Source organism: Vombatus ursinus, unplaced genomic scaffold, assembly GCF_900497805.2.
Source record: "Vombatus ursinus unplaced genomic scaffold, bare-nosed wombat genome assembly UNPS02012156.1, whole genome shotgun sequence".
NCBI classification, from domain to species: Eukaryota; Metazoa; Chordata; class Mammalia; order Diprotodontia; family Vombatidae; genus Vombatus; species Vombatus ursinus.
Window position 1 is genome coordinate 3269663 of NW_020951934.1, and position 26753 is coordinate 3296415.

Genomic DNA, 26753 nt, shown 5'->3' on the forward strand with positions numbered 1-26753 from the left:
GGGACAAATTTCCAGTAACGCAAAAACGTTCCAAGGAGGCCTTCAGGGGGTGGAGCTAGGACTCCCCGGCGGCAGAGAAAGAACCCGAAGGGTTCTCTGATTGGTCTCTGGCTATAGGCGTGGCCCAACTTCTGCACGTCATTGTTCTACGGAAGCCGACTGGTGCCACGAACAGCCTCAGCAAAGGTCCCGCGCTGTGTTTGGGGTTGGGGAAAGGAAGGGAATAGAGGTCCCAGTAATGGGTCGGGGCAGTGGGAAGAGAAGTGAGGGAGCTGACTGGAGAGATGTAAGAGAAATTAAATCGGCGGGACAGGGCCACCGATTGAGACTGGAGGAAGAAGGAAGTCTGTCCCATGCAAACCCTTAAACAACCATGGCAAAGGTGGAAGGAGCAATTTTTCTCCCCTCTATTCAGTCTTTTTTTTTAAAAAACATTCCTTTTTTTTTGTTCCAATTCTGCCCGTCCCTCCAGCTCCTCCCCTACCCATTGAGAAGACAAGCAACATCTACCCATTTTACACGTGAAGTCATGCAGAAGTGTTGCCAAAAAAAAAAAAATTAATCAAATGAAAAATGTATGCTTCAATCCACACTCAGACTTAATAAGTTCTCCCTCTCTGGAGATGGATAGCATTTTTCATCATGAGCAGAGGAGCAGATTGCAAAAGTAAGGTTAGATATGATAAGTCTGACTACCAGAGGGGCATCGGTGTTAATGTCTTGCAGAAGAGGGAATTGATTCAGATTTATATGAGTAAGAGCTATTCTACAATGGATAAATAGTCAAAGCATATGAACAGACATCCAAGCTATCAACAACCAGAAGAAAAAATCCTCTAAATCACTGATAGTTAAATTATTGCAATGACAATGTGCCAATGGCAGTTTTTGAAAAGGCCATGGGAAAGCCAGCACACTAAATGTGCCATTGGTAGAGCTGTGAATTGGTCAAAAACCCTTCTGGAAAGCAATTTGGAACTATGCCCCCAAAAGCCACTAAATTACACACATCCTTTGACCCAGCAATACCACTACTAGGCCTATACTCCAAAGAGCTAAAAGAAAAAGGGAAAGGACCTCTATTTACAAGAATGTTTATAGCAGCTCTTTTGGTTATGGCAAAGAAGTGGAAACCAGGGGGTGCCCATCAACTGAGGAATGGCTGAACAAATTATGATATAAGAATAGCATGGAATATTGTGCCATAAGAAATGACAAAAGGAATGGTTTCTGAGAAACCTGGGAAGATTTTGTGAACTGATGCAGAGTAAAGTGAGCAGAACCTGGAGAAAAAAGTACATGATATTATTAAGAAAAGCAACTTTGAAAGACTTAAGAATGCTAATTAATGCAATGACCAACCACAATTCTGGAGGGCTGATGCTCAAAGCATACCACCCATTTCCTGACAGAGATAATGAACTCAAGTTGCAGAAAAAGGGATACTTTTTTTGGACATGACTAATATGAGAACTTGTTTTAAATTGACTATGCAAATATGTTATGAGGGCTTTGTTTTTATTTTTTCAGTTTGGGGGACGGCAGAGGAGCCAGGGACAAGGTAGCCCATCAAAAAGTAAAAGAGAGTCACTAGAATTTTTAAGTGCACAGAAGAGAACAGTAGGAAAACCAGAAAAAAATCAGACAAGACAGCTTTGAAAGTTACATATTCAATTTATTTTACTTTATAAGTTATACATAAGAGATTCAGTTTCATTTACAATTCTATTTTCTATTCTATGTGTATAGAAATGCCCCCTTTATTTGGTGTTTAAATTCATAATTTTTAAAGTTAATTTTAAAAAATCAACTGCATGGATGACTATGACATAGTTGAAACCCTGAAAGCGAATGAGATTGCCAATGGAAAAAATGTGAAGATGAGAAAACAGCCACGAATAGACCTTTGGGGAACACCCATAATAAGGGGTAAAGGGCATCATAATCATTATCATAAGTAGTGTTTATACAGCACTTCAGGGTTTACAAAACTCTTTATAAATATTATTTTATCATTACACAACTGGGAGATAGGTGTTATTATTGGCATCATTCCATCATTGTCATGAGGAAACAGACTGAGAGAGATTAAGTGACTTATCCAGGGTTACACAGCTAATAAAGCATTTGAGTAGGATTTGAGCTCAGCTGCAACAGTCTAGCCACTACACCACCTAGCTCCCAAGATTAGTAGCCAGTGAAAATGACCAAGTACAGCTTAGAGATGAATGCTCTGAAACCAAGAGTAGAGCATACAGTAGAAGTGATTGGTCAACAGTATAAAAAGTAGCAAACAGGTCAAGGAAAATGAGGAATTAATCAATCAGCAAGTATTTATTAAGCCCTTACTGTATTAGGCACTGGGGATGCAAGTATAAAGAATGAAAAACAATCCCAACTCACAATGAACTTACATTTTAATGGGGAAGACAATTAAATATCAAAACATGCAACATAAATATAAAGTTAATAAGTACAAATATATACAAAATAGTTGAATGTAAGGTACTTTAGGAAGGAGGGCACTGGCAGTGAGAGCAATCAGTAAAGACTTCATTTGAAGATGTTGCCTGAACAGCATTTTAAAGGAAGACAGACTATGCAGGATGGCCAGGACAAAGGCATGCAAAATAGAGTTGGAATGTCATGTGTAAAGAACAGAGAGAAGGCCAATTTGGCTCTTTCACAAAGTTCAGGAGGGGGAGAAATGTCTAATTAGACCGGAAAGACAGGTTAGAGCCAGGAAGTGAAGGGTTTTAAAGGCTAAACAGAGGAGTTAATAGTTCTATCCTTGAGGCACTAGGAAGACACTGGAGTTGTTTGAGTAGGGGAGTCATGGTCAGATCTACATTTAAGGAAAACTATTTTGGTACCATGTAGGAAGGATTGAATGAGGAGACACTTGAAGCAATAAGGAGACTGTTAACAGTAATCTAACAGCAAGGTGATGAGGGCCTGAACTAAGGTGGTAGCTGTATGACTGGAGAGAAGGGGTCAGATGCAAAAGATGTGAATATAGAAATGGCAAGATTTGGCAACTGATCGGATATGTGAGATACAAGATAATGTCAAGATTTCAACCCGAGACGCTGGAAGAATGGGGGTTTGACAGAAACAGTCAAGCTTGCAGGAGAAAGTTTACAATGAGAAAGACATTTCAGTTTTAGACATGTTAAATTTAAGAAGTCTCTGGTATATCTAGTTTGAAATGTCTAATGTCATCAGGGACTGAAATTCTGGGGAGAGACTGAAACTGGATACATAAATCTGGGAGGTATCTGTATAGAGATGGAACTATGGAAATGGAAAAATTCCATGGAATTTATAGATTTGGAGTTCACTGGTGACCTTTAGGAGAAAAAAGCTTCAGTAGAAGCTATTCAGTAGAATAATGGTGCAAGAAGACAAATTAACAAAGTGTTAAAGAACAAGTAGATGGTGAAGAATTAGAAGCATGAGGTATAGGCACTTATTTCAAAAATATGAGCAGTGATAGGGAGAAAGGAGGGTGGATGAATGGATGAAAAGGGTCAAGATTAGGCTTTTTGTTTGTCTGGAAGGACCTGTCTGTAAAATGAGGGGATGGCAATTTAACTGAATTAGAAGTTTAATTGAAAAAAAATTTGGAGGTTTTAGTGAACTATAAATTCAATATGAATCAACGCTATATGGCAACTAAAAAAGTTAATATTTAGGGTACATTAAGAGCATACCATTTAGCTGACTAGGGAAGTGGGCATCCTACTCTATTCTAACCTGGTCAAAACACATTTGGAATACTATATTGGGTTCTAGACACAATTTATGAAGGACATATTTAAACTGGTGAGAGTCCATAAAAAGAACAGCTAGAATGGTGAAAGGCTTCAAGATCATGCCATATGAAGAACTAGAAGAACTGGGACTATTTGCTCTCAAGAATGATAGACTCATAGACTTAGAGCTGCAAGGAACCTTGGAAGAAAAAAATAAAACATGGCAGTCAAGCCACGTACCCCATCAGCCCCTCTGTATATTAGCACTATTCACTTATGGAAATTGTTGTTATGGGTTTGATACTGAAAACTTTTTTTCCACTTGTGTCCAATGGAGAAAAACCGTTTAGAGAGAAAAACTTGTGTTTAATGAATTACCAGGTTTTTAAAACCATGTGTTTTTTTACTTCTCTTTGTGGAGGTTGCAGCTATGAAGGATAGTCAGTTACCCATAGTTCATTGCAAGCTCATACCTAGTTTAACTAGGTTGAGATTTGTTACGTACCTGTTAATGCTTATTACTTTTAACCAATCAGATCTTTCTTTGTGTAATGTTTCTTAGGAAAGACTCTTATAGTATGTTAATAGATGCATTGATATATAATACATTAAAATATATAAGTTAGTGTAAGAAAAAATTATTGGATTATGAGTTTAAGTCCTATGATAAACTGCAGAGGGCTAGCAAGAATTCCAAAGTCCAGCTAGAGGATGTACAGTAGAAGCAATAATTACGTAAGTCTTAAAAGCCAAGAAATTATTCATCTTCTGAGGTATCTAGATCCCTTCAGTGTCTTTTTCAAAAGGTTGATTTGCATAATATATTGATGTGTGCAGCGTATTAATGGAGACCAGTTGCAGGTACTAAAATTCTTGGTTTTTTCCTGCTCCACATTTTTAAAGTTAAAAAGGAAACTCTACAGGTATGTTCTAGTGATTTTACCTTGGTTCTGGAAGGTCTTCCTTTCTGTCATGGTATTCTTAGGCCCATACTGCTGGTTATTATGGTTTCTTTGGCATGGAAATATGTGCAAGTAAGCTCCTCGCCCTAATATCCATCCATACCTGCACTGTAGCTTTCTTATATGGAGTACTTACCCTATTATCCACAGGACTACATACTAGAGTGAAGGCTGTTATTCTGTAAAGAGATTAGCATCATGCCAGTAACATTTAACAAGAATAATTAAAAAAAAAAAAGCAGTAGGTTCTACTTTACTGACATCTCCAAGAAAAGACTTTTATCATTATAGACAAATCTTGCTAACTACAATACGGTTATATTAGTCCCTCCAAGGTCTCTTCCAACACATATCTGAGAGTCTGTGACATGTTAGCAGGTATAAAGGGAGGAGTCAACAGAGACCCAAAATGCACTGGGAAAGGTTGAGGGGAGCCAGTACTTAACACAGTGTGCCTTGCACATAAGAGATGCTTGGTGAATTGAGTTGGAAATACGTTCTACAGGAGGCATGAGGGAATGGAACCAAAGGACAAAGCAGGGATTCAATTTAATGAGTAGTAATATCTCTTCTAGATTAGAAGGGAGGTGAGTGGGCAAAGATGTTGAGCTTTGAGGAATACAGGAGCTGGGCAGAGACCTACTAGGCAGATAACTAGTATTTTTTCAGTGAAGTAGGAAAGCTATGTCATCTATAAAAATGGGAAATGAAGGTGCAGTTGTGAGAGAAAACATTTAGAGCAGTCACTTTGTAAGGAGTCACCAAAGGTAGGAATGAACAGCATCAAGGACTCAGCTGAGGTAATATACCAGAAATTTTTAGTGGGTGAAATCAGGTTTTAATATTACAAAGTGAAAGTAACATATTTTTGCAGGTAAGATAACTGCATATTGCCTACACTTGAGATGGGATAGAATAGAGGGCTATAACCCTTCACCCTCCTTCCTTTGGGGCTTAAAACCTTCTCACTACCCTTGCTAGATCTGCGTATACTTGTAATTACAGATAAACCACCCTATTATTTTATTTCTTCCAATGAAATAACAAAGGAACTTCATTTAGCTTCACGGTTAGCAAAGTCACTTGCTTTGCCTCACCTGCCTATGGACTGGAAACATGCTTTCTCCTAATTTTAACCTCCACTATCACCACATTATTTGGGACTAGACAAAAAACAAAGGCTCCATAAATGTGTTTAAAATATTTTTAAACTGTAAGGCACTTTATAAATTTGGGTTATTACTATTCCATCATTCCTCACTCTAGGCAAGTGGTTAGTTTATATCCAAAGCAGATTAATTAAGATACTACAGAATTTGAGATAATTACTTTATCAACTCCAACTGAGCCTGGCCGCCTGGCCGCCTGGACAAAGCTATACTTAACATAATGAAAATGACAAGAACAGGGTGAAAACCAAGACCACAACTGTTTGAAAGCAGCAATTTTATTGGCAATCTTTTTTTCTGCCTGATCCCAGGACTCTGGCCCCACCCCAAACATGGCTCCTCTCACTTTTGAAAGCTAGAATTAATATCTATAGAATGCCAACTCCTTGTTGTGCCCCAACTCCTCCATTTCTCCAAGCCTACTCAGAAGCAGCTGCTTAGAGTCCCTTCCTTACAGAAAGGAGGAGAAATAGGGAAGGAAAGTAAGACTTTAACAGGAAAAAATGGTAGTAACTTGCCCAAGAGTTCAATTCCAAGTTCCTTCAAAAATACCAAACCTACAAAATAAGGTCAGTAACCCAACAGACATTCATTTGCATCGTGAATTGTTCTGAAAGTGTACACAGCTTGGTCTTCCCATCCAAGAGAAAGCCCCTGTTCTCTAGTCCCTGTCCCTCTGACCTATTACAATAGTAATAAATAACCATGGGGCCCTGGGCAGCTCTGTCATCTGACCTGCCCCTTGGCCCACTGCTACCGCTGTGAAGCCAGTCCAGTCTCATAGCCCTCTGTCTTCATGTCATTGAGCCCCAGCTCCTCATTCTGGTCAAATGTGCGTTTATAGCGCTCTACCTTCATCTCTGGGTCATCCTCCGGGGCATACGCATTCTGGTAGACAAAGAGAAAAAGTCAGTGGCTGTGCACCTCCTCTAAACCAGACCCTCTACCTCCAAGCTCAAGCAGCTAACTATCCCTAAACTCCCAGGAACTCAAGAGTTGCTATGCAAGGAGTCCATTTCCAAGGTTGAGGCTAACCAGAGATCAGCAACCTCAGGGCAAGATGAATGAATGGCATCATCCGCCCCAAGTAAAATCAAGAAGTAAGTGAGGCTTGACTATGGCAACCTTCCAACTCCCTTCATGGGGTCTTCTTTCCTCACTACTGGCAAAACTTCCTATCTTGTTCACTTATTAAGGTGTGAGATGATAAAGTTTAGACTGTGCACAGGGATATCAGTAATCCTAAATTATTCCTTTCCCTCAGATCCCTGTGAATGGCAGAAATCACAGCCTCCCCAACCCTCACAAACCCTGTTAAGACTGAATAAGATTTAGCATGCCATCCATGAAAGGCTGCCAATCATTGGTCTAGATCTTCCTCCATGGTCACAGGCAGATGAGGAAAGAATACCATACACTTAATTCTTTGTGCCTTACTCTAACATCACCCAGGTGAGTTCGATTCATTCTGAGAGCTAATTCTAAGAGGACAGTCAAACCTTCATTGCACTATTAGCCTAGAATAATGTCCTTTGATTTCTTGAAAAAGGCTTACACATACTGAACATAAAGAGCCTAACCCCACAGCCACGCAAAGCATACCTGTAAGTAGCTGTTTCCTGCTGGATCATCCAGAATGAAGTGAGCATTCATTTTGCCCTCTATAATCTAACAGCAGCAAGCGAAGGATTAAAAGAGAGGCAGCAGCAACAAAAAAGAAAAATAAATAAAATCATTATTTTTTTTTCCCTTGTAGCTCCTGGAAGTGGGGACAACTATATCCACTGTCCCTGCTATAATGAAGAAGGATGCTAACGTTGCTGAACTAAGCTAGCATGTGGTACTTTACATTCCCCATTCAGCAGGATATAAAAAGGATATGGGGCATGAGTAGGCCTTCCTGTGTTCATAAGAGTATTGATCTCAATACGGTCCCTTACCTGGTTCAGCTTCTGGCTAAACTCTTCCAGCTTTTCTGTACGGTCAGGGTTGGAGCTGTCGCCCAGTGTAAAGGGGTTCCTGGTCACCTGTAATAGCGCACACTCAAAGATTAGGCTCCCAAATTGTTAGGGAAATAGCTTGATTATGGGTAAGAGGAGTGCCCAGGAAGTTTGGCTCATTCTCTAACCATTCTCTGACTTTTTCTTTTTTAACTAGATAAAAGGGAGAGCTCATTTTAAAAGTCTGCAGAAGCTGAATATAAAAAATAATACCATTAAAAATCAGGACAGGAGGCAACATGGAGTAATGAATGGAACAACAGGTCTCAAATCAAGGAGGGCTGGATTCAAATTCCACTTCAAACCCTTAATAGCTATGTGACCTCAGGCAAGTCACTTAACCTCTGTTGACCTCAGTTTAGTTATTTATAAAATAAGGGGGCCAGACTCAATGTAACAATGGCTTAAACTGAATTCTGGAGAAACAAAGCCAACAAATGGTTGAGAGGAAAAAAAATTTTCCAGTCCAAGATAACTTAAAGAGGTCAGCAGGAAAGGCCTGTCTCACCAGGATGGTGGTTGGGCCTGGAGGCCAGCACTGACCCACCAAGGTATGCCAGCAGCAGGACTTGGAGGCAGCTACAGTATCATTAGCAGCAGCTTTGAGAGTTCTCAGCCCACAAATGAGAAGGGGGTCAGACAGCTGGTCAGAAAGGGACTCTTTGCTGGCACTGGGTTCAGGATCCAGTTCCTCTCTCCAAACACTGTTCTAGGTCAAAGTTCAGGGCGAAGTAGAGCACTAGTACACTAGCTCTTGCAGCCACAGGGAGCAAGGGCCCTGGTCACCACTCTAGGGCAGAGAAGAGTGCTTGTGGTCACTCACCCCCAAGCAGAAAGTAGCATTAGTGCTTGTGGCTGCAGCAGAGCAGGACAATTAGTCAGTTTCAGGGCCAAGAAAAGCACTAGCACATGAGGCTACAGAGGAACAAGGTCAGGAGAGTAATGATCACCCCCTTCTTCAGATCATGCCACCTTGAAAGTACTGAAAACTTAGAGACCCCTAAAACGAGCTCTCAAAGCAGCATCACGAAAAACCTAAAATGTGGGACAAGTGCTCCCACCAAACCAAGAGCAGAGCTTAACTTTAACATAAAGTTAAAGTCATGAAATACGTTAGGAAAATGAGCAAAAAAAAAAAAAAAAAAGAACCTGATCATAAAAAGTTACTGCAGTGACAGGGAAGATCAAGACACAAATTCAGAAGACAAAGCTGTCAGAACAGCAAAGCCACAAGGAAATGATGCAAATTAGTCAACAAGTCCAGCAAGAATTCCTGGAAGAGGGGCAGCTAGGTGGCACAGTGGAAAGAGCTCCAGCCTTGGAGTCAGGAGGACTTGAGTTCAAATCTGACCTCAGACACTTGACACTAGCTGTGTGACCCTAGGCAAGTCACTTCACCCCGACTGCCTTAACAAAAAGAAAAAAAAAATTCCTGGAAGAGCTCAAAAAGCCTTTTAAAAATTAAATAAGAGAAGTATAGGAAAAATTGGGAAAAGAAATGAAAGTGATGTAAGAAAATTATGAAAAGACAGTGTGATAAAAGAAGCACAAAAGAAAAATAACATTTTAATTAGCCAAATGGTAAAAGAGACACAAAAAATCCACTTAAGAGAACTCCTTAAAAAGTAGAATTGGCCAAATGGGAAAAGAGGCATAAAAGCTCACTGACGAAAATAATTCCTTAAAAATTAGAATTGGGCAGCTGGAAACTAATGACTCCATGAGACATCAAGAAACATTAAAACAAAGTCAAAAGAATTTGTAGGGGCAGCCAGGTGGCGCAGTGGATAGAGCACTGGCCCTGGAGTCAGGAAGACCTGGGTTCAAATCTGGACTCAGACCAAACACTTGATGCTTACTAGCTGTGTGACCCTGGGCAAGTCACTTTACTCCAATTGCCTTAAAAAAAATTTTTAGAAGTCAAGAATTTTTTAAAAACGTGAAATATCTTGATGCAAAAACAACTGACCTGGAAAACAGATCAAGGACAGGTAATTTAAGATTTATTAGACTACCAAAAGCCATGATCAAAGAAAGAGTCTAGACATCATACGTCAAGAAATTATCACGAAAAACTGCTCTAATATCCTAGAACCAAAGGGTAAAATAGAAAATGAAAGAATCCACCAGTCATCCTCCTGAAAGAGATCCCAAAATGAAAACTCCCTGGAATATTGCAGCCAAATTCCAGAGCTCCCAGGTCAAGGAAAAAATATTGCAAGCAGTCAGAAAGAAACAATTCAAATATCATGGAGCCACAGTCAGGAAAACACAAGATTTAGCAGCGTCCACTCTAAAGGATCAGAGGGTTTGGAATATGATATTCCAGAAGGCAAAGGAGCTACAAATACAACCAAAAATCACCAACCCAGCAAAAATTCGTATAATCCTTCAGGGGGAAAAAATAGATATTTATAAGAGGACTTTCAAACATTCCTGATGAAAAGACCAGAGTTGAACAGAAAATCTGACTTTCAAACACAAGACTCAAAAGAAGCACAGAGGTAAATATGAATAAGAAATCATAAGAAATTCAATAAGGTTAATAAACTGTTTACATTGCTATATGAGAAAATGATACTTACAACTCCCCTGAGTGATTTGTATGACACTGAATGAGTAAATTAATTTTGGAAGAATTGTTATTTTTAGTAATATTCCCTTGGCCTACCCACGAGCAACTGATATTTTTTCAATTGTTTAGATCTGACATTATTTGTGTGAAGTGTTTTATAAGTGTCTTTAGTTATTTTAAATGGAATTTCTCTACTAAATTTCTCTACTAAAAATGCTAGCTATAGCATTAAGAGAAGAAAAAGAAACTGAAGGAATTAGACCAGGCAATGAAGAAATAAAACTATCACTCTGTGCAGATGATATGATGGTACACTTATTGTGTCATAAGACTTACATGAACTGAAACAAAGTGAAGTGAGCAGAACCAGGAGAACATTGTACACAGTAACAGCGGTATTATATGATGATCAACTGTGAATGACTTAGTTATTCTCAGCAATACCATGATTTAAGATAATTCCAAAGGACTTATGATGAAAAATGCTCTCTACCTCCAGAGAAAGAACTAAAGGACTTACAGAGTCTGAATGCAGATTGAAGGATATTTCTTTTCTTTATTTTTCTTGGGTTTTGGGTTGTTGTGGTTTTTTTTGGGTCTGTGTTTTCTTTTACAACATGGCTAATATAGACAAATATTTTGCATGACTTCACATGTATACTTTATGTCAAATTGCTTGCCTTCTTAATGTGGGTGAAAAGGGAGGGAAGGAGAGAATTTGGAACTCAAATTTTCCAAAAAATTAATGTTTAACAACTTTTTACATGTACTTAGAAAAATAAAGTAAAAAAAGATAAGGAAAACTTTTTTTAAAAAAAGATGCTAAGTAAAAAAAACTGACATGATGCTTGCAGTAACAGATGAGAAATGAGGAATTTAGAGCAAAAAAGAACTGAAAACAATATATACAATGGCGACAAATAGCAACGAAAATGAAAAAATAATGGAAAACCAACAAAGGTCTTGGAGAAAAGAGAATGAACATGCACAAAAGGCTCACACAGCAGAGATGGGGGGGAATACTGGGGTGGAATATTGTTTACGTTTTCATAGAGGGCTTATATATCAAATATTTTAACTTATTAATAAATTTTAATTATTTTTCTTTATCACAAGGGAAGGTTCAATTTGGGTAAAGGAAAAGAATAACTGTGATATTAAGGTGAAAGTGATCCAGAAAGGAGGTTGTGTGTATGTGTGTGTGTAGAAGTATGACTGCGATATTAAGACAAAAGCCATCAAGAAAAAAGGTGTTTTTAAAAATCTATAGGCCTAATTTCAAATGATGCTCAGGGCAAAGGAATTCCCGAATATGGAAAATGGTCTTGAGACCTCCAATCCTTCTCCCAGCACAAGTGCTGGGCTTTTATAGCCCACAGGACTTACCAGATCACAGATGTCTTTCAGCAGTCCCTCCAACGTGGTAAACTTGCCCCCGAGGGCACCCATGCCCAGCTCAAACTCCAGTTCTGGGATTTCCACACTGCATGTCTCAGACTATAGGATGAGAGAAGACATGGAACCTTAAACCAAAATCAGGGATAGAAAAGCTGAATATCTGAGTTGAGCATGAAAACATTCTGTAGCTGCTGGCAAACAGCTAGCATTGACAGTTTGAGGTCAGTCTCAACTACTCAATTTCTTCTAATCCACAGAGGCTACAGACCTAAATAAATGGAGTCTATTTAACTAGGGAGAGACAGAAGCAAATATATTCTCATAATCATAGTATCTACACTATCAGACACCTTACTATGGGAGGGTAGAAAGGAGAAGCCCTACAAATTATGTGTTTAAGGTCAAATGGGTGAGCTTGTGAATTCTGATCTCACCAGGGCCTTAAAATTCCTTCTCTACCTGTAACCCCACAGATAGTATGCTTAAGGAAAGCTTTTTCCTCTTCAAAACCAGGGAAAGAGGTTCCTCACACAACTCTAAGGAAAGGAAAATATTCCTGCCTTTTCCAACCTACTCCCAAGGAAAAGGAGAACGAAGCAGCTTTACCAACAAGTAGATACAAAGAAGAACAGTAAATATCATGATCAGGCCTACCTTCAGTATATCCCTGGTCATATCTGAGGGATCGGTGATATGAAGGGTTATCCTGGTGCCCAAGGGCTCCACTGCTCCTCCTGACTTTACCTACACACCAAGTTCAGTCAATAAAGAGAAGGGGCCCACAAGCCGGAAAGGAAAGGGGTCCTTGTGAATCAAGGATTCTCCCAAAAGGAAGGCTATGTTAGGGATAAGGTATGAATTAATTCCAACCTGGCCCATTCAAGGTTCCCAGGAACAGTGGAGAGCATATGCCAAGAGTGGAAATAGGGAAAATCTAACTAGAAGTGGAGGTGGTTGCACTATACCAATTAGAACCAGGGGTGGTTAGAGTAGACTACATACACCCCCAGTATCAATGCCTGGAAAAAGAGATCACCTTTCCCCCAAGCAGGCAAGATCAACCAAAGAAGTGGTTAGGCTTTCAGATCTAAACAAGCAGCCTTGAACTCACCTTGTATGCAACTGTCCCCTTAAAGAACCAACCCCCTCCCCACCCTCCCACCCCCACTAATGGTCTAGAAAAGAAAAATGGCAGAAGTAGTCCCTTCAGAAAATGGATTCATCCAGTGTCTCCCTTCAGAGTGCAGAGGGTCCAATTCAGAGCCTACCTCATTAGTCCGGTGCCCACAGTTCTCACAATTGGTCGCCATGATGATAACCTCTTTAAAGTGGGGGATTTCTGAAAAAGGGGGTTAAGGAAATCTTCCAAAGGGACAATAATAAAGACAACGTAAATAGTCAAGTGCTTGGGTCAAGTTACCTAAAGAAGTTAATTCATGGAGCAAGCCTCTGGGCTCAGGTGTATTTGTCCAGAGCTTATTTCACGTCAGGCTAGGTTTCCAAACCAAATTGACTCAAAAGATGTCAGAGAAGAAAAAAGTCACAGGAAAAACCCAGGAACTGAGAGGAAGGGTCAATGACTCTGAATACAAAGACCAGGATCTGCAATGTAACCCACGAAGACATGCCCCTTGCCCAGAACATATGCTTTTCTGGAGATACATCTTCTCTGGCCTCTAAGTGATTTCTTTCATCTGCCAGGTAGAGGAACTCATGATCCCACAAAAGATACGCACTAATTTCATGTTGGTGGTGGCAGGAGCATTGCACTCAGGGCAGTTTGTGTTGAACTGTAACACCTGGAATAGGGGGTAGAGACAAAAAGTGAGCTTTCAAGGCAGAGGATGCTTAGAACAAAGACATATCACCTATATCCCAAGGGAGTCAGCAAAAACGTAAGAAGGATCAGTCCAGCCCACCCATAATCCCATTCCTATGCACCTGCCCAATGGGACTCAATTTCACTCACTTCATTCCTGAGATCTTCCACAGGGTCAGTGGACTTCTCTTCAGGCTCTTCAGTCTGGAGCAAAAGAAATGCAATTACCAAAGAGCTGCAGTTAACATTTCACTCACTCAGAAAGAGAGAAGGAGGAAAGATTCTAGGTCTGACAGAGATGCTAAGGGACAGAATGACAGCCCAAAGAAGACAAACACTATTTATGGCCTTATGTAACCTTAATTATTTACCCTTACCCCAATAAGAAATCTTAGAATAAAAACTCAAATGCATACACCTGTTGAAACAGGGCATATAGGGCATAATTAGACAATACTGAAATGGGTACGGGTATTTCAAACCACTTTGAGTTTGCTAAGGATAAGGTGCTTTCTTATTTCTCAAAGCATTCTTCTTCCTCCTCTTTCTCCTCACTATTCACCTTGAGACCCAGCATGTCTCCTTGCTGGGGAGTCCTGGTGTAGTGTGTGATCACCAGAGCATCATCTTTCCGAGGGGCATGCGGATTCTCTACAAAACTGTTCCCTGAAGGATCATCAATGATCTATCAGGTGGATAATAAGAAGACAGTAAGCCCAAGAAGAAAATGTTTTAGAATCCAACAACCCACCATCACAGATAAAAAAAGGGACCCTTCTTTCCAGACCATGAGGATAAGATTAAGGATGGGGTCCTGGTGGCTTCTTCTGCTCCCCCCCATTCAGGGTAACAGAGCTACTCACAAAAGTGAATGGGGAGTCCACTCGCTTCAGCTGCTTCAGCTTGGCAATAAACTCATCAATTTTCCCAGCCATGGTTTCCCCTTTCGCCTATCATGAACATAGAGATAAAAGACTGTTGCCTTGGCGCCGAGCTCCATCAGATTACCATTCTAGGTAAGAAGCTTTCAAAACAGTAGCCCAACAAAACACAAACATCTAGCAAAACAGCTAAAGGATAGTGAGAGAGCCTGGAAGTTAACATTTAAATCCAACAACCGAGCTGGATATGGACTTCAAAGGGCTTTGCTCTAATAGTCGAATCAATTCAGCAAACATTAGGCACTGGTTTTACAATGACAAAAATAAAAGTTTCTCATTTCAAAATGCTTACCTTCTACTCTGCATATAATTTGTACACAGGTAAGTAAAACAGAGAAGGAAGAGAGCACTGGGAGGGTTGGGAGGTAAAGCAAGGGCTTCCCAGAGGAGGTGGCACTTAAGCTGTCACTGAATTCTTCCACATGCTTCCCAGCTCAATTCCAACACTGAATCAGGGACTATTTTTATGAACAGGACGCTAAATACCATAAAGTTGTGGCTGACACATAAGAGGACAACTAGTCCTCAAGTTTACTGAAATCTGATATTCCACAGCTTACCCTGCGGGCTGGTTGGTCCTGTTCCAAACCAGAGATAGCACGACTAATTAATCCTTCGACAGTGGTCAGAGCTGATGAAAAACATCAAAGCGGGCAACGTCAATTATACTGGATTTCTTCATCTCTCACCTTAACACAATTAATTCTTCAATGCTGACCAAGAAGTAAACTCTCATGTTTACTAAAGAATCTATCAGACAATATATTAAGAAAAATTGGATATGTGTTTCCTTTGTTTGGGATAGTTCCACACACTCAAACTCACCTCCTTTTTGGCTGAAAGCAGGAATCTCAAAGTCTAACTCTGGGATCCGTGCTGTGGCACAATCTGTTTTCACCACCTCTCGGTTCATGTCCTGAGCAGAAAGAGAAGGTCACAGACCACAATTGACAGCAACACTGCCTCTTCCCCTGGACCCACACAGATGGGGAGCTAAACCCTGATCCCTACCAGTCTTCATTTCAGTTAACATAACTCACAGCTTTAGAAGTCAAGAGAATTTAGCAGGGAATGGAATGGTCTCATACAGTGGGTACTAAGCTGTTGAGATGTTGGAGTAGGAAGGGTATGCTGTCAAGAACCTTTCTAGGACAATGTTCACCATGAGCACCTGCCCTCCCATTCCACCTTACCTCAGGAACCCTAACAGACAAGGCATAGCGCACACCCTGTTCCTGGATCCTGCCTGCAGACTGAATCTCTGTGTTGGACCAGCCACAATGCTCACAGGAAAAAGAACTTACGATGATCTCTTTGAAGAAGGGAATCTTGGTTAACAGAAGGCGAGTCATTCCCTGGATGGATTAGACCACAGACAAAGAAAAGTGAGGTCCCTTCCCCAAATTTTCTGTCCCTTCATATCTCCAGATGGGACCCCTAGGAGGCAGTCGTCAGTATCTTCTCCCACCTCCTACCCCACTGTCTTCTAAAATCTCTAGTTTCTTCCACATCTTAATAAACAGGCATTTAAACCCTACCTCCCTCAAGCTATGCTCCAATATTTCTCTCTTTCACCACAAGTCATAGAAAAAAAAAATGTCTCAATAAGCACTTCCACCCACCTCTCTCTCCGTTCTCAACCCCTTGCAATCTGGCTTGTGACCCCACCAAAGGGCTGAAACTTCTCTCCAAAATCAGCAATAATCTCTTTATTGGTAAATCTAATGGCCCTTTCTTACTGCTCATCTAGCCTGCACTTTCTGCAACATCTGACCCCGCTGATAACCACATCTTATAGACTCTCCCCTGCTTGTATTCCTACCTGTCTGACCTGTCCTTTTCCGTTTCTCTGCCCCTGACTTGACTATGTAACTTTGGGCAAGTCAATGATCCTCTCTAAACCTTTTCCTCATATGTAAAATGAGGCTGGGAGGGATGTAAAAATGGATCCCCTCCCCAAAGTTCTATCCTAGGCCCTCTTCTCTCTTTCAACACTCCTCAGTAACCTTACCAGTTCTCATAGATTCAACTATTACCTCAGTGCAGATGACTCCCAATCTAAGCATCCATCCCTCACCTTTTTCTTGAACTCCAGTGCAGGATCTCTATCTACATGTCCCGAATCTGGCTGTCAAACTCAATATGTTAAAAACCACTCATTATCCTTCCCATTAAACCCATTCCTCTCGCAGTCATCCAGGCTCTCAGCCTAGGAGTTATCTTTCCTTTTCAACTCTTTACTCTCACCACACACATTCCTCATGTCCAATCTCTAAGTCTTGTCAATTCTGTCTCCACCTTGCCTCACATCCTTTCCCTTCTCCACGTACATTACAGATACCCTAGTTTTTAGGTCTCTATATACTCCTAATATCCTTTTAATTGGTCTCCATGTCTTAAGTCCCTCATCTCTCCAATCCATTCTCTACAAAACTGAAAAATTAATATTCCTGAAGGATGGGTCCAACTATGTCACTCCCCAATTTAAGAAGCTTCAATGGCTCCCTACAATCTTTAACCTAGGGTCCACAGATAGCCCCCCCCAAAAGGATCCATAGATAGATTTCAGGGGGTCCATGAATCTGAATGAAAAGAAAACCTCTAATTGAAACTGAGTATTCCTTCAATTATGAAAGTAAGCAACAAACTATTCTGGCATTACCAGCACCTATGACTGTCACCATAAGTCACCATTACGTTGTTTCAGATCTCAAAATACTGTTTATGCCTATAACTACTTCAAAATTACTGGTTATTACACATCGTTAAACTGATTGAAGTCTTCCTGTCCACAAACTGTACTTCCTTTGTACTCCCATACATTTTAAGTTATATATTTAAAAACATTATTCAGAGGAGTCCATTGGCTTCACGAGACTGCCAAAGGAAAACCTGACACAACAAAGTTTAAGAACCTCTACTCTAGGATAAAACGCAAACTCCTCTGTTGGGAATTTTGAACTCTTCACCATCTGGGTCCAGACCATCTTTCCAGGGTGATAGATTATCCATTACTCTCCCTCATACACGCTTGTTTTATGTCCCATCCCTGTACCTTTACCCAGACTGACCCCTCCCCAAATGTTCTCCCTGCCCACCTCTGATTCAAAGTATTCCTGGTTCCCTCCTCTCAAAAGCCACTTCCTGGAGGAAGAGGCCTTTCCAGACGCCCCTTGTCTTTAGTACTCCCTTCCCTCCCCGAATCACCATAGAGACCTGTGTTTACTTGGGTAGGCCAAGCTTCTTTTGCTGTCACCGCGCGTGGCACACAGCAAGTGCTTAATAAATGCACCTGTGACTGCTCCCGTCGAACACCACTCAGACCCCCAGCTACTGCAGGGTCAGTCCCTGCGCAGACGGACGAGAGAGCAGGGACGGTGCCTCCCTTTTGAGGTCTCGCCCCGGCCCCGGCCCCCAGCCGCCCCCAGCCCCCGGCCTCACGTTGCCATAACAGTTCATGCACAGGGACTCGATCTCCGTAGGCTGCTGTTCCTCATCCTCGGCGCTGATGGGATGGAACAGATGCCCGGAAGCGAGGGTGGGGCCCCCGGGAGGGCCGGAGGCGGCGGCGGTCGCGGACCCCGGCCCTACGCCGGGCCCGACACCAGGATCCAGCGCCCAGAGGGCCGACATCTCCACCACGTTAGTCCCAGCCGCTTCTGCTTCCGGCTTCCGCCCCGGGGGCGCGGCCACACCTCCCTTTCATAGGAACTTCCGGGGCGTATGAAGGTACCGCCCCCTGTTAAAGGGCCCGCTAGCATGTAAAAGCTTTTGGCTAGGCGGGAGCAATATGTATGTCCGCCGGAAGTGCCTGTGAAGAGGACGTGAAGGAAGAAGGCGGAAGGGGTTAGGATAGCTCCGCCCCACGCGGCGTCGAGATCCCAACTTTTCTCCGCCCACCAAGCATTTTAGCTGTTCTGTCAGACTGTACCTGCAGTGGTGTCGCACGACCTCCGGCCTCTATCTCCCCAGCGCCCCCTGAAGCACCCCCGTCTCTGTGTCCCCCTCCCTCCCCCTGTCCCTGCCCCCCACGTCCGACCGTCCCCCTCAAGAATAAAGGGAGAGGCCTCCTTGCGTCCTAAATCCTTCCTTTCAGGTTCTTCCCACGTTCTAGGGCTCGTTCAAGTCCGGCTGTCTCCTGACCCCACCCCGCTGTCCTTGGCCATCTCCCAACCTTTTGAGAAATCGTGTCCTCATCTCCCGGCCTCGATACCTCAGAGCTTCTTTACATCTCCACCCACCTGCTCCTTTTGCTTCTGTCCCAGAAGATGAGGTGGCTGGTCTCCTCAATCTTATTCCCCTTACTCAGAAACTTGTTGCATCCATCATTCTTTCTCAGATCTTCTCTATGCCTAGTCTTTCTTTTTTTTTTCCTTGCGAGGCAGTTGGGGTTAAGTGACTTGCCCAGGGTCACACAGCTAGTGTCTGAAGTTACATTTGAACTGAGGCCCTCCTGACTCCAGGGCCAGTGCACCCCCAACTGCCCCTTCTATGCCTATTTTTGACCCCTTACAAATATGCTCAGGTCTTGCCTATCCTTTAAAAACAAACAAACCAAACCTCTCCTCCCTTTCAGCTAAATCCCTAGAAAGAGAAGTCTACCTACATTCATATGATTCTGCCATCAGACCACTGATTCAATCCTCAGCACCTTAGACCAGGAGTGGGGAACCTGCTGCCTCGTGACCACATGTGGCCCTCTAAGTCCTCTTTGACTGAATCCAAACTTCATAGAGCAAATCCCCTTAATAAAAGGATTTGTTTTATAAAACTTGGATTCAGTCAAATGGCCTTACCCGAGGACCTAGAAGGCCACATATGGCCTCAAGGTGGCTTCCAATCAGATCCCTCTACTGGAACCACTTTTTCAAAAGGCAACAGTAACCTCTTCTTTTCTCAGTCTAGTGGCTTTTTCTCAGACTTCATTCTCTTTGGCATTTTTATGATGAAGATGATGATGCTATACATCATAGCCAAAATCGCTATACCATTTTAAGGTTTGTAAAGCATTTATATATAGTATCTTATTTAAGCTTCACAACAACCTTGTGAAGTGGGGGTTGTACAGATATTCCAATTTTAGAGATGAGGAAACTGAGGCTCAGAGAGCTTGTGACTTGTCCATTATCACATTGTTTGTTGTAAGTGTTTGAAGTGGGATATAAGCCTGGCACTCTTCTGACTCTAAGGGCAAGACTCTATTATCCGTTCCCTTGGTTTCAGGCACATTTCTCAGGCTAGTTTGTTAGTTCATTATCTTCACCCTATAAGTCTAGGTATCCTCAAAGAATCCTAGGCACTCTTCTTTATACTCTGCCACTTGGCCATCTCATCCAATGCCAGAGGTTTAATTATCACCACTATGTGTTTGACCCCCTTACAGATAACTTTATATCTGTAGTCCAGCCCTAATTTCTTTCCTGAATTCCCATCCCTCATTGTCATCTGCTTGTTGGATATCTCCATCTGGATGTCCTGGTGTCACCTCAAGGCACAACTTTTTTTTAACTGAAATTATCTGTTCTTAAGTCAACTTCTCCTGTCATCTTTGCTATTTCTGTTGATGACACTCCATTCTCCCTCCACTCCCACCCCCGAGTCACCTACACTCCAAATTCCAGTTAGCTTTGACTCTCATTTCTCCCACTCTGCTCCCAGAAGTTAAAGGGTTTGTTAAATCCTATTAGCATAATTCCTTTTGAATCTATCCCTTTTCCATTCATATTGATACAACCCCCATTCAGGCCTCTATCACCTCTTGCTCTTCTGATCCGTCCTTCACAGAGCTGCCAAAATAAACCAAGGTACAAGTCTGACCATATCACTCTCTGACTCAAAAGCCTTCACTTTCTCCCTACTGTGTATCATTGTACAGTAGAAAAAGGAGTGGGTTTGAAGTCCTAGGATCTGGGTTCAAATCTTGGCTCTCACCCTATTACTTTGGTCCAGTCTCTTCACCTCTCTTGACCTCACTTACCCAATCTGTAAAATGAGGGAGTAAGACTAGATGACCTCCAAGGCACCTAAATGCCCAAGGTGGTGTGGTGGGTAGAAGCCAGGGGCCTGGAGTCAGGAAGACTGGAGTTCAAACATGACCTTAGACATTTACTAGCTGTGTGACCCTAGGCAAGTCACTTAACCTCTGTCTCCCTCAGTTTCTTAAACTGTAAAATGAGGATAATAATAGCACCATCTTCTCAGGATTGTTGCAAGGATCAAATGAGATATTTGTAAAACACTTAGTACAGTGATTGGCATATAGTAGGTGCTATATAAATGTTTGTCTTCTCTTCTTCCCCCACCCCAACTTTTTCCAGCTCAAAAGTCCATGAGCCCAATAATTGACTTAGCCCTTAAAGACTTGCAAAGTGCTTACGTACATTATGTCATTAGTTTGGTATTTATGATCCTTCACAATCTGGTTCCAACCTACCTCTCCTGCCTTGTTCTGTACTTCTCTCCCTCATGTACTCTTTGTTTCAGCTAAACTGGACTACCAGCTGTTTCCCAAACTCAATATGCCACCTCCCACCTTCATGCTACCTCTCGTCGTTAATGGATATCTTTAGAGATAGTCTCTAGTGGAGTCCTTCAGGAATTTGTCCTTAGCCCTATGTTGCTCATCATTCATGTCATTTCCCCTAACTGTGGATGTTTCCCGAGGTTCTGTCCTAGACCTTCTTCTCTTCCCCTCTATACTCTTTCACTCTTGGTAATTTCATTAACTACCGTGGGTTAATTGTATTAACATAGGTTTAATTTTCTCAGGTCCTTTCCTCATTCTTAGAATGCACAACTTCCTTATCTCTTCATTTCAGAATCGTTTCATTCTTTCAAGGTTCAATTTGGATTCCACCTCCTCCGTGAAGCCTTTCCTAATTACCCCAGCCAAAAGAATGTGTTCTTTACCTTCTTAAATTTTCTTTATACACTATGGATCTCTCTTTTGCTCCCATCACAGTAAGTACAAGTTTTATATTCATATGTGTACATTTGGCATGTGCCTCAATCAATTATTTAACAAACATTTATTAAACACATGCTATATGCCAAGCACTTTGCACAGAAGACTGTTAGCTCTGTAAAGGTAGCGACTGTCAAGTGTTATTTTGTATTCCTAGAACCTAGTACACCTTACACATACATACTTAACAGATGTTCTTCATTCTCCCTGCTCTCTCACCTCAATTTCTTTCAGTAAAGGGATTATAGAATTATTTATCAGGATAAGTGGGATGCTAACAGACAAAATGCATAGGAAGCAGAAGTTTTTCACTTTTTCTGTGTCTTGTAACCCTGTCCTATTAAAGATGATCCTTGACCTGGGAAAAATAGATCATAAATGATTAACAGGGATTTGATATCTAAGATAACTGAGAAGATAGTAAGAGACAAACGAGTTGCCCTCTGTGACTTCAAGCCAACAAGTCAGAACTTTGGTCCCAGGGCAGATAGAAGTAAAGAACTCCTGTAAATGATCTTTTGAATAATCCTAGGAAACCATAGAGTGCTTTAGGAATAGAGACAGGCAAATGTTTTCCCAATTTTGAAAAAAGGGAAGAAGTCAAACTGTTGACAAGTAAGCTTAACTTCCATTCCTGGCAAAATTTTAGAACATATTATTAAAGAGAGAATTTGTGAGCATATCATATGAAGAGGTAAATGTTGATTGCTCAGAAGTCTGTGTGGTTTTATTAAGAAAAGGTCATGCCAAATTAATTTCCTTTCTTGATGTGGTTACTAGACAGGTTAGAGGGGTTTCTTAGATCTAGTATTATTGAATTTTAGCAAAATATCAGACAAAGTCATATGTTATCCTTATGGACAACATTGGAGAGACATAATAAGAAGAAAAAGACACTGGATTTGGTGTCAAAGGACCTAGGTTCAAATTCCATCTCTGCCACTTTAACTTCTGTGTGACCTTGGGCAAGTCAATTAGTTCTCAGGGTTATTAGTTTCTTCTTCTATAAAATCAGGGAATTGTACTAAATGGCCTCTGACACCTTTCCAGCTCCAAATCTATGATCCTGTGGAGAGATATGAACTATGATTAAATGGATTCAGAATTGGTTGAATGACCCAAACTTATCATTATGGGTATTTTTAGAGTTAGTCTGTAGTGAAGTCCTTCAGGAATTTGTCCTTGGCCCTGTGTCGCTCATCATTCATGTCAAATCCACTAACTATGAATATTCCGCAAGGTTCTATTCTAGACCTTCTCTTCTCCTTCCACACTCTCACTTTTATTAGCTGCCATGGATGTAATGATCATCTCTATGCAGCTGACTCCCTGATCTCTATATCAAGCCCCAGTCTCTCCCCTGAGCTTCATTCCCACATCACCGTTTGCCTTTTGGATATTTCAAACTAGACATCTCAAAGATATCTCAACTTCAAGATGTCTAGAACCAAACTCATTATCTTTCCCTCAATAGCCTCCCTTCATCCAAACTTCACTATTTCTGTCAATGGCACCACCATCCTCCAGTGTCTCAGGTTTGTAATTTTGGCATTATCTTCAACTTCTTACTCTCCCTCAAACCACATACCAAATAAGTTGCCAAATGTTGCCCTTTCTATTTCCACAATATCTCCTGCCTCTAACCCCATCTCTCTTCTCACATAGCTGCCACCTTAGTTCACGCCTTCATTCCCTCCCTTCTAGATTATTGCAACAGCTTAGTCTCCCTGTCTCGAGTTTCTCTCCACACCAGTCCATCCTAAACAATGCCACAAAAGTAATTTTTCTTAAGGGCAGAGCTGACTGTGTGACTCCCCTGGCTAACTAGCTCCAATGGCTTCCCAGTACCTCTAGGTATGGTGGTGTCAAGCTTAAATAGAAATAGATCCTTCCAGGCTGCATATTGACATTGTTGTTGTTGTTGTTGATGTTGTTGTTGTCATTTCAGTCATGTCCAACCCATCGGGGTTTCTTGGCAAAATATACTGGAATGGCTTTCCATTTCCTTCTCCAGCTTATTTTACAGAAGAGGAAACTGAGGCAAACAGGGACTTGCCCAGGGTCACATAGCTATTCTGAGGCCAGATTTAAACTCAGGTTTTTGTGATTTCAGGCATGGTGCTCTATCCACTGTTAATCACAAATTAATATTATGTTGTATTTTATTTTTATTTATTTTATTAAACATTTTCAATTATATTTTTTAATCTGGTTCCAGTAATTTTTCTGGCTATATGCAGCCCAATGGGCCACAAGTTTGATACCTCTGTTCTAGGGTAAAATATAAGCTCCTCTGTTAGGCTATTAAAGTTTTATACAACCTAGCCCCAACCTGTTTAGTTTCTGTGGACATTATTCTCCTTTCCCTGCTCTGTAACCCAAGTATAAATTGACCGATCTATTAATCAACAGCAACATCTATCCCCCATCTCTATGCATATGCTCTGGACCCTATGCCAGATATGCACAACCTCCTTACTTCTGCCTCATAGGGTCCCTCTCTTCTTTTAAGATGCAATTCAAGCACCGTATTCTGTATGAAGTCTTTCCTGATCCCCCAGCTGCTAGGACCCTCACTCTCAAACTACCTTGCATTCAACTAATTTGTACTACTTTGTATTTTTTTGGTATTTATTATCTTTACATTTGTGTTTTTATACACACATATATAAAACATATGTGTATATAAAACATGTATATTTATGTATGTGTGTATATGTGTATGCGTAAATTTATGATCCTAGGAGTAAGAAGGAATGAATGAAAAAGAAGAAAGACAGTGATAACTTCAACGCATTCATATATTAAAACTCACAACCTAAAATAAGTTTACATCATGAGGATATATGTGTGTATGTATATATTTGTTGTTTTCTCTAATGGAATAGAAGGTCATTTTGAGAAGAGATTTTTTTTTTTATTCTTTAGACTTGTATTCTCAGTTCCTAGTACAGTGCCTGGCACATAGTAGTCACTTAATAAATGCTTGTTAATTGATAGATTGATTGATTGATGCAGAAATTGAAAATAAGAAGTTAAGACTTGCCCATGGTTGCACAGCTAGTGAGTGTCTGAAGCAAGATTTAAACCTAGGTCTTCTTGTCAGCAAATCCATTACCTTACCCACTACATGTACCTTGCTGCCTCTCAATAGCAGATGACATCTCCCTTCTGTACTCGGAACAAGCTTTTTCTATCTCTGCTCCCCACCTGCTAGTACCCTTAGTGGGTGCTGTTGAAAGTGGCAAAGCCCAGATTCTCTGGGGTGAGGTTTAGTTTGAGGGGGTGGTCAACAAGTTTCTTCTGCGAGCCAAAAGCCCCTAGGTACTGATATATGGAAGAATTCGGTCTGAAATAAAGGAACCAGAAATGAAATCTAAGGCCCAGGATCTTAGAGCCAAATACCAATCACTTTATCCTCTCATGTGGCGCATCAAAAACCATCAGTAAAATTTAAAAAAATGTTTTGTTTAACTAGCTTCCTCAAATGAATTAGTAAGTCAATAAGCCTAATGCACCTAACTGCACCTACTGTAGTAACCAAGTACCACCAGGTGGCACACTAGCAGGCCTGAATCAATTAATAATTATATAAATATTTGTAGAATATTCCCGTTCCCGTTTTGTATCAGTAGAGGGAATCTCCTGCCTGGAAATTCCTCACACCAATGAAATTCCAGATCTGGTCCAAGAATAAAAATAAATAAGTTATTTGTGTGTCCCAAACACATAAATTTTTTTATATTGTAGCATATTTTAAAAAAAAAACAAACTTGGATGCTTTTACCCTGAGGAAAAAGGAAGCTAGGGCTGGTGTCTACATCTTTGCTTCCCTCCACCAATATAACTACTTTTAAGTTGATCTATAAGGACCACAATGATGGTCTTGAGCAGAAGCTTGGAGCAGGTGGGGGAGGAATTTGACGAGAGCCTTGAGAAGGTACAATGTGACTTTTTTTTTTTCCAGGCAATTGGGGTTAAGTGACTTGGCCAGGGTCACACAGCTAGTAAGTGTCAAGTGTTTGGTCTGACGCCAGATTTGAACTCAGGTCCTCCTGACTCCAGGGTCAATGCTCTATCCACTGTGCCACCTAGCTGACCCTGCAATGTGACTTTCAGAGCACCAGGATAGAGACCTGGGTTCTAGTCAGAGCTCATCCACATTAACTAGGTAGCTAGGTGACATTAAGCACTTTGCCTCTCTGGGCTTCAGTTTACTCATCTATGTAATGAGGGATGGGAACAGATGTGAAATGACCTCTAAGTTTCTTTCTCTTCTAAGATCTAGTTGTGACACATAAGAGGCTAAGGATGTTGAGAGGGGAACATAAGGCCTAGGGAGATGAAAAGGGGACAGTCAATAAAAATGGCACAAGACGCAATCAGAGTATAGGAAGACTGACACTATATGTTGCTGAAGAGAGAGCAATGATGGAGGATGCTGCTTTCATCCAACAGTAGCCCTAGCATCAATGTCCAGGGAGTACGGCTCCTCTTGGAGGGCTTTTAACTTGATTGATATAAAGTGATATCAAGTTTTAGCACAGTGCTTGGGGTGTGGTAATTATCTAATAAAGGCTTTTTTCATTCACTAAGAGGATTTTATTGAAAATAACCAGAATGAATAGCAGGAAGAGAAGAGATGGCTTCAATCAAAACTGAGGGACCTGAATAGTACAGCCAGGAGTTTTTCCAGGCTGTGTCAGACCACTCTGACATAAAAGGAACTCTAGGGGAAGCAAGAGAAGCGTTATGGTACTATGGGAAGAACACCAGATTTGGGCTCAGAATCCCTGCTTTACCACTTATGAGCTGGCCATTGCCAAAGCTAGTCACAATTCTCTAGGCCTCAGTTGCCTTATCTGTAGAATGACGGAATTGCGCTAGGTTATCTCTAATATCTTTTCTACACTAAATTGAGAATCATACTATTCTGGATATATTTTGCATGACAACACATGTATAATCTCTATCGAACTGCTTGCCTTCTCAATGACGGGGACGGGGGGAAGAGAGGAAGGGAGAGAATTTGGACCTCGAAATTTTAGAAATGAATGTTATAAATTGTTTTTACATGTATCTGGGGAAAATTTTTAAAAATAAGTGTTAGAAATAAATAAATTTACGATCCTAGGAGTAAGAGGGGATGAGGAGAGAAGAGGAGAGACAG

At 41.2% G+C, this 26753-nt stretch overlaps 1 protein-coding gene across 2 annotated transcripts; it reads right to left on the bottom strand.

Moving 5' to 3' along the window:
• Positions 1-5513: 5513 nt before the first annotated feature.
• On the bottom strand, positions 5514-18253 carry ZPR1 (ZPR1 zinc finger). Of its 2 annotated transcripts, none has more exons than XM_027857508.1 (14): positions 18061-18253; positions 15813-15974; positions 15445-15535; positions 15180-15250; positions 14542-14628; positions 14241-14363; positions 13829-13882; positions 13592-13658; positions 13128-13198; positions 12514-12603; positions 11848-11958; positions 7827-7913; positions 7489-7554; positions 5514-6774 (listed from the first exon to the last, which is right to left on the bottom strand). In XM_027857508.1, the coding sequence occupies exons 1-14, from the start codon at positions 18250-18252 to the stop codon at positions 6640-6642; spliced, it is 1407 nt and encodes a 468-aa protein (XP_027713309.1). In that variant the 5' UTR covers position 18253; the 3' UTR covers positions 5514-6639. The 2 variants fall into 2 exon arrangements, with proteins under 2 accessions (XP_027713309.1, XP_027713310.1); XM_027857509.1 differs by lacking the exon at positions 18061-18253 and adding an exon at positions 17836-17954.
• Positions 18254-26753: the final 8500 nt, after the last annotated feature.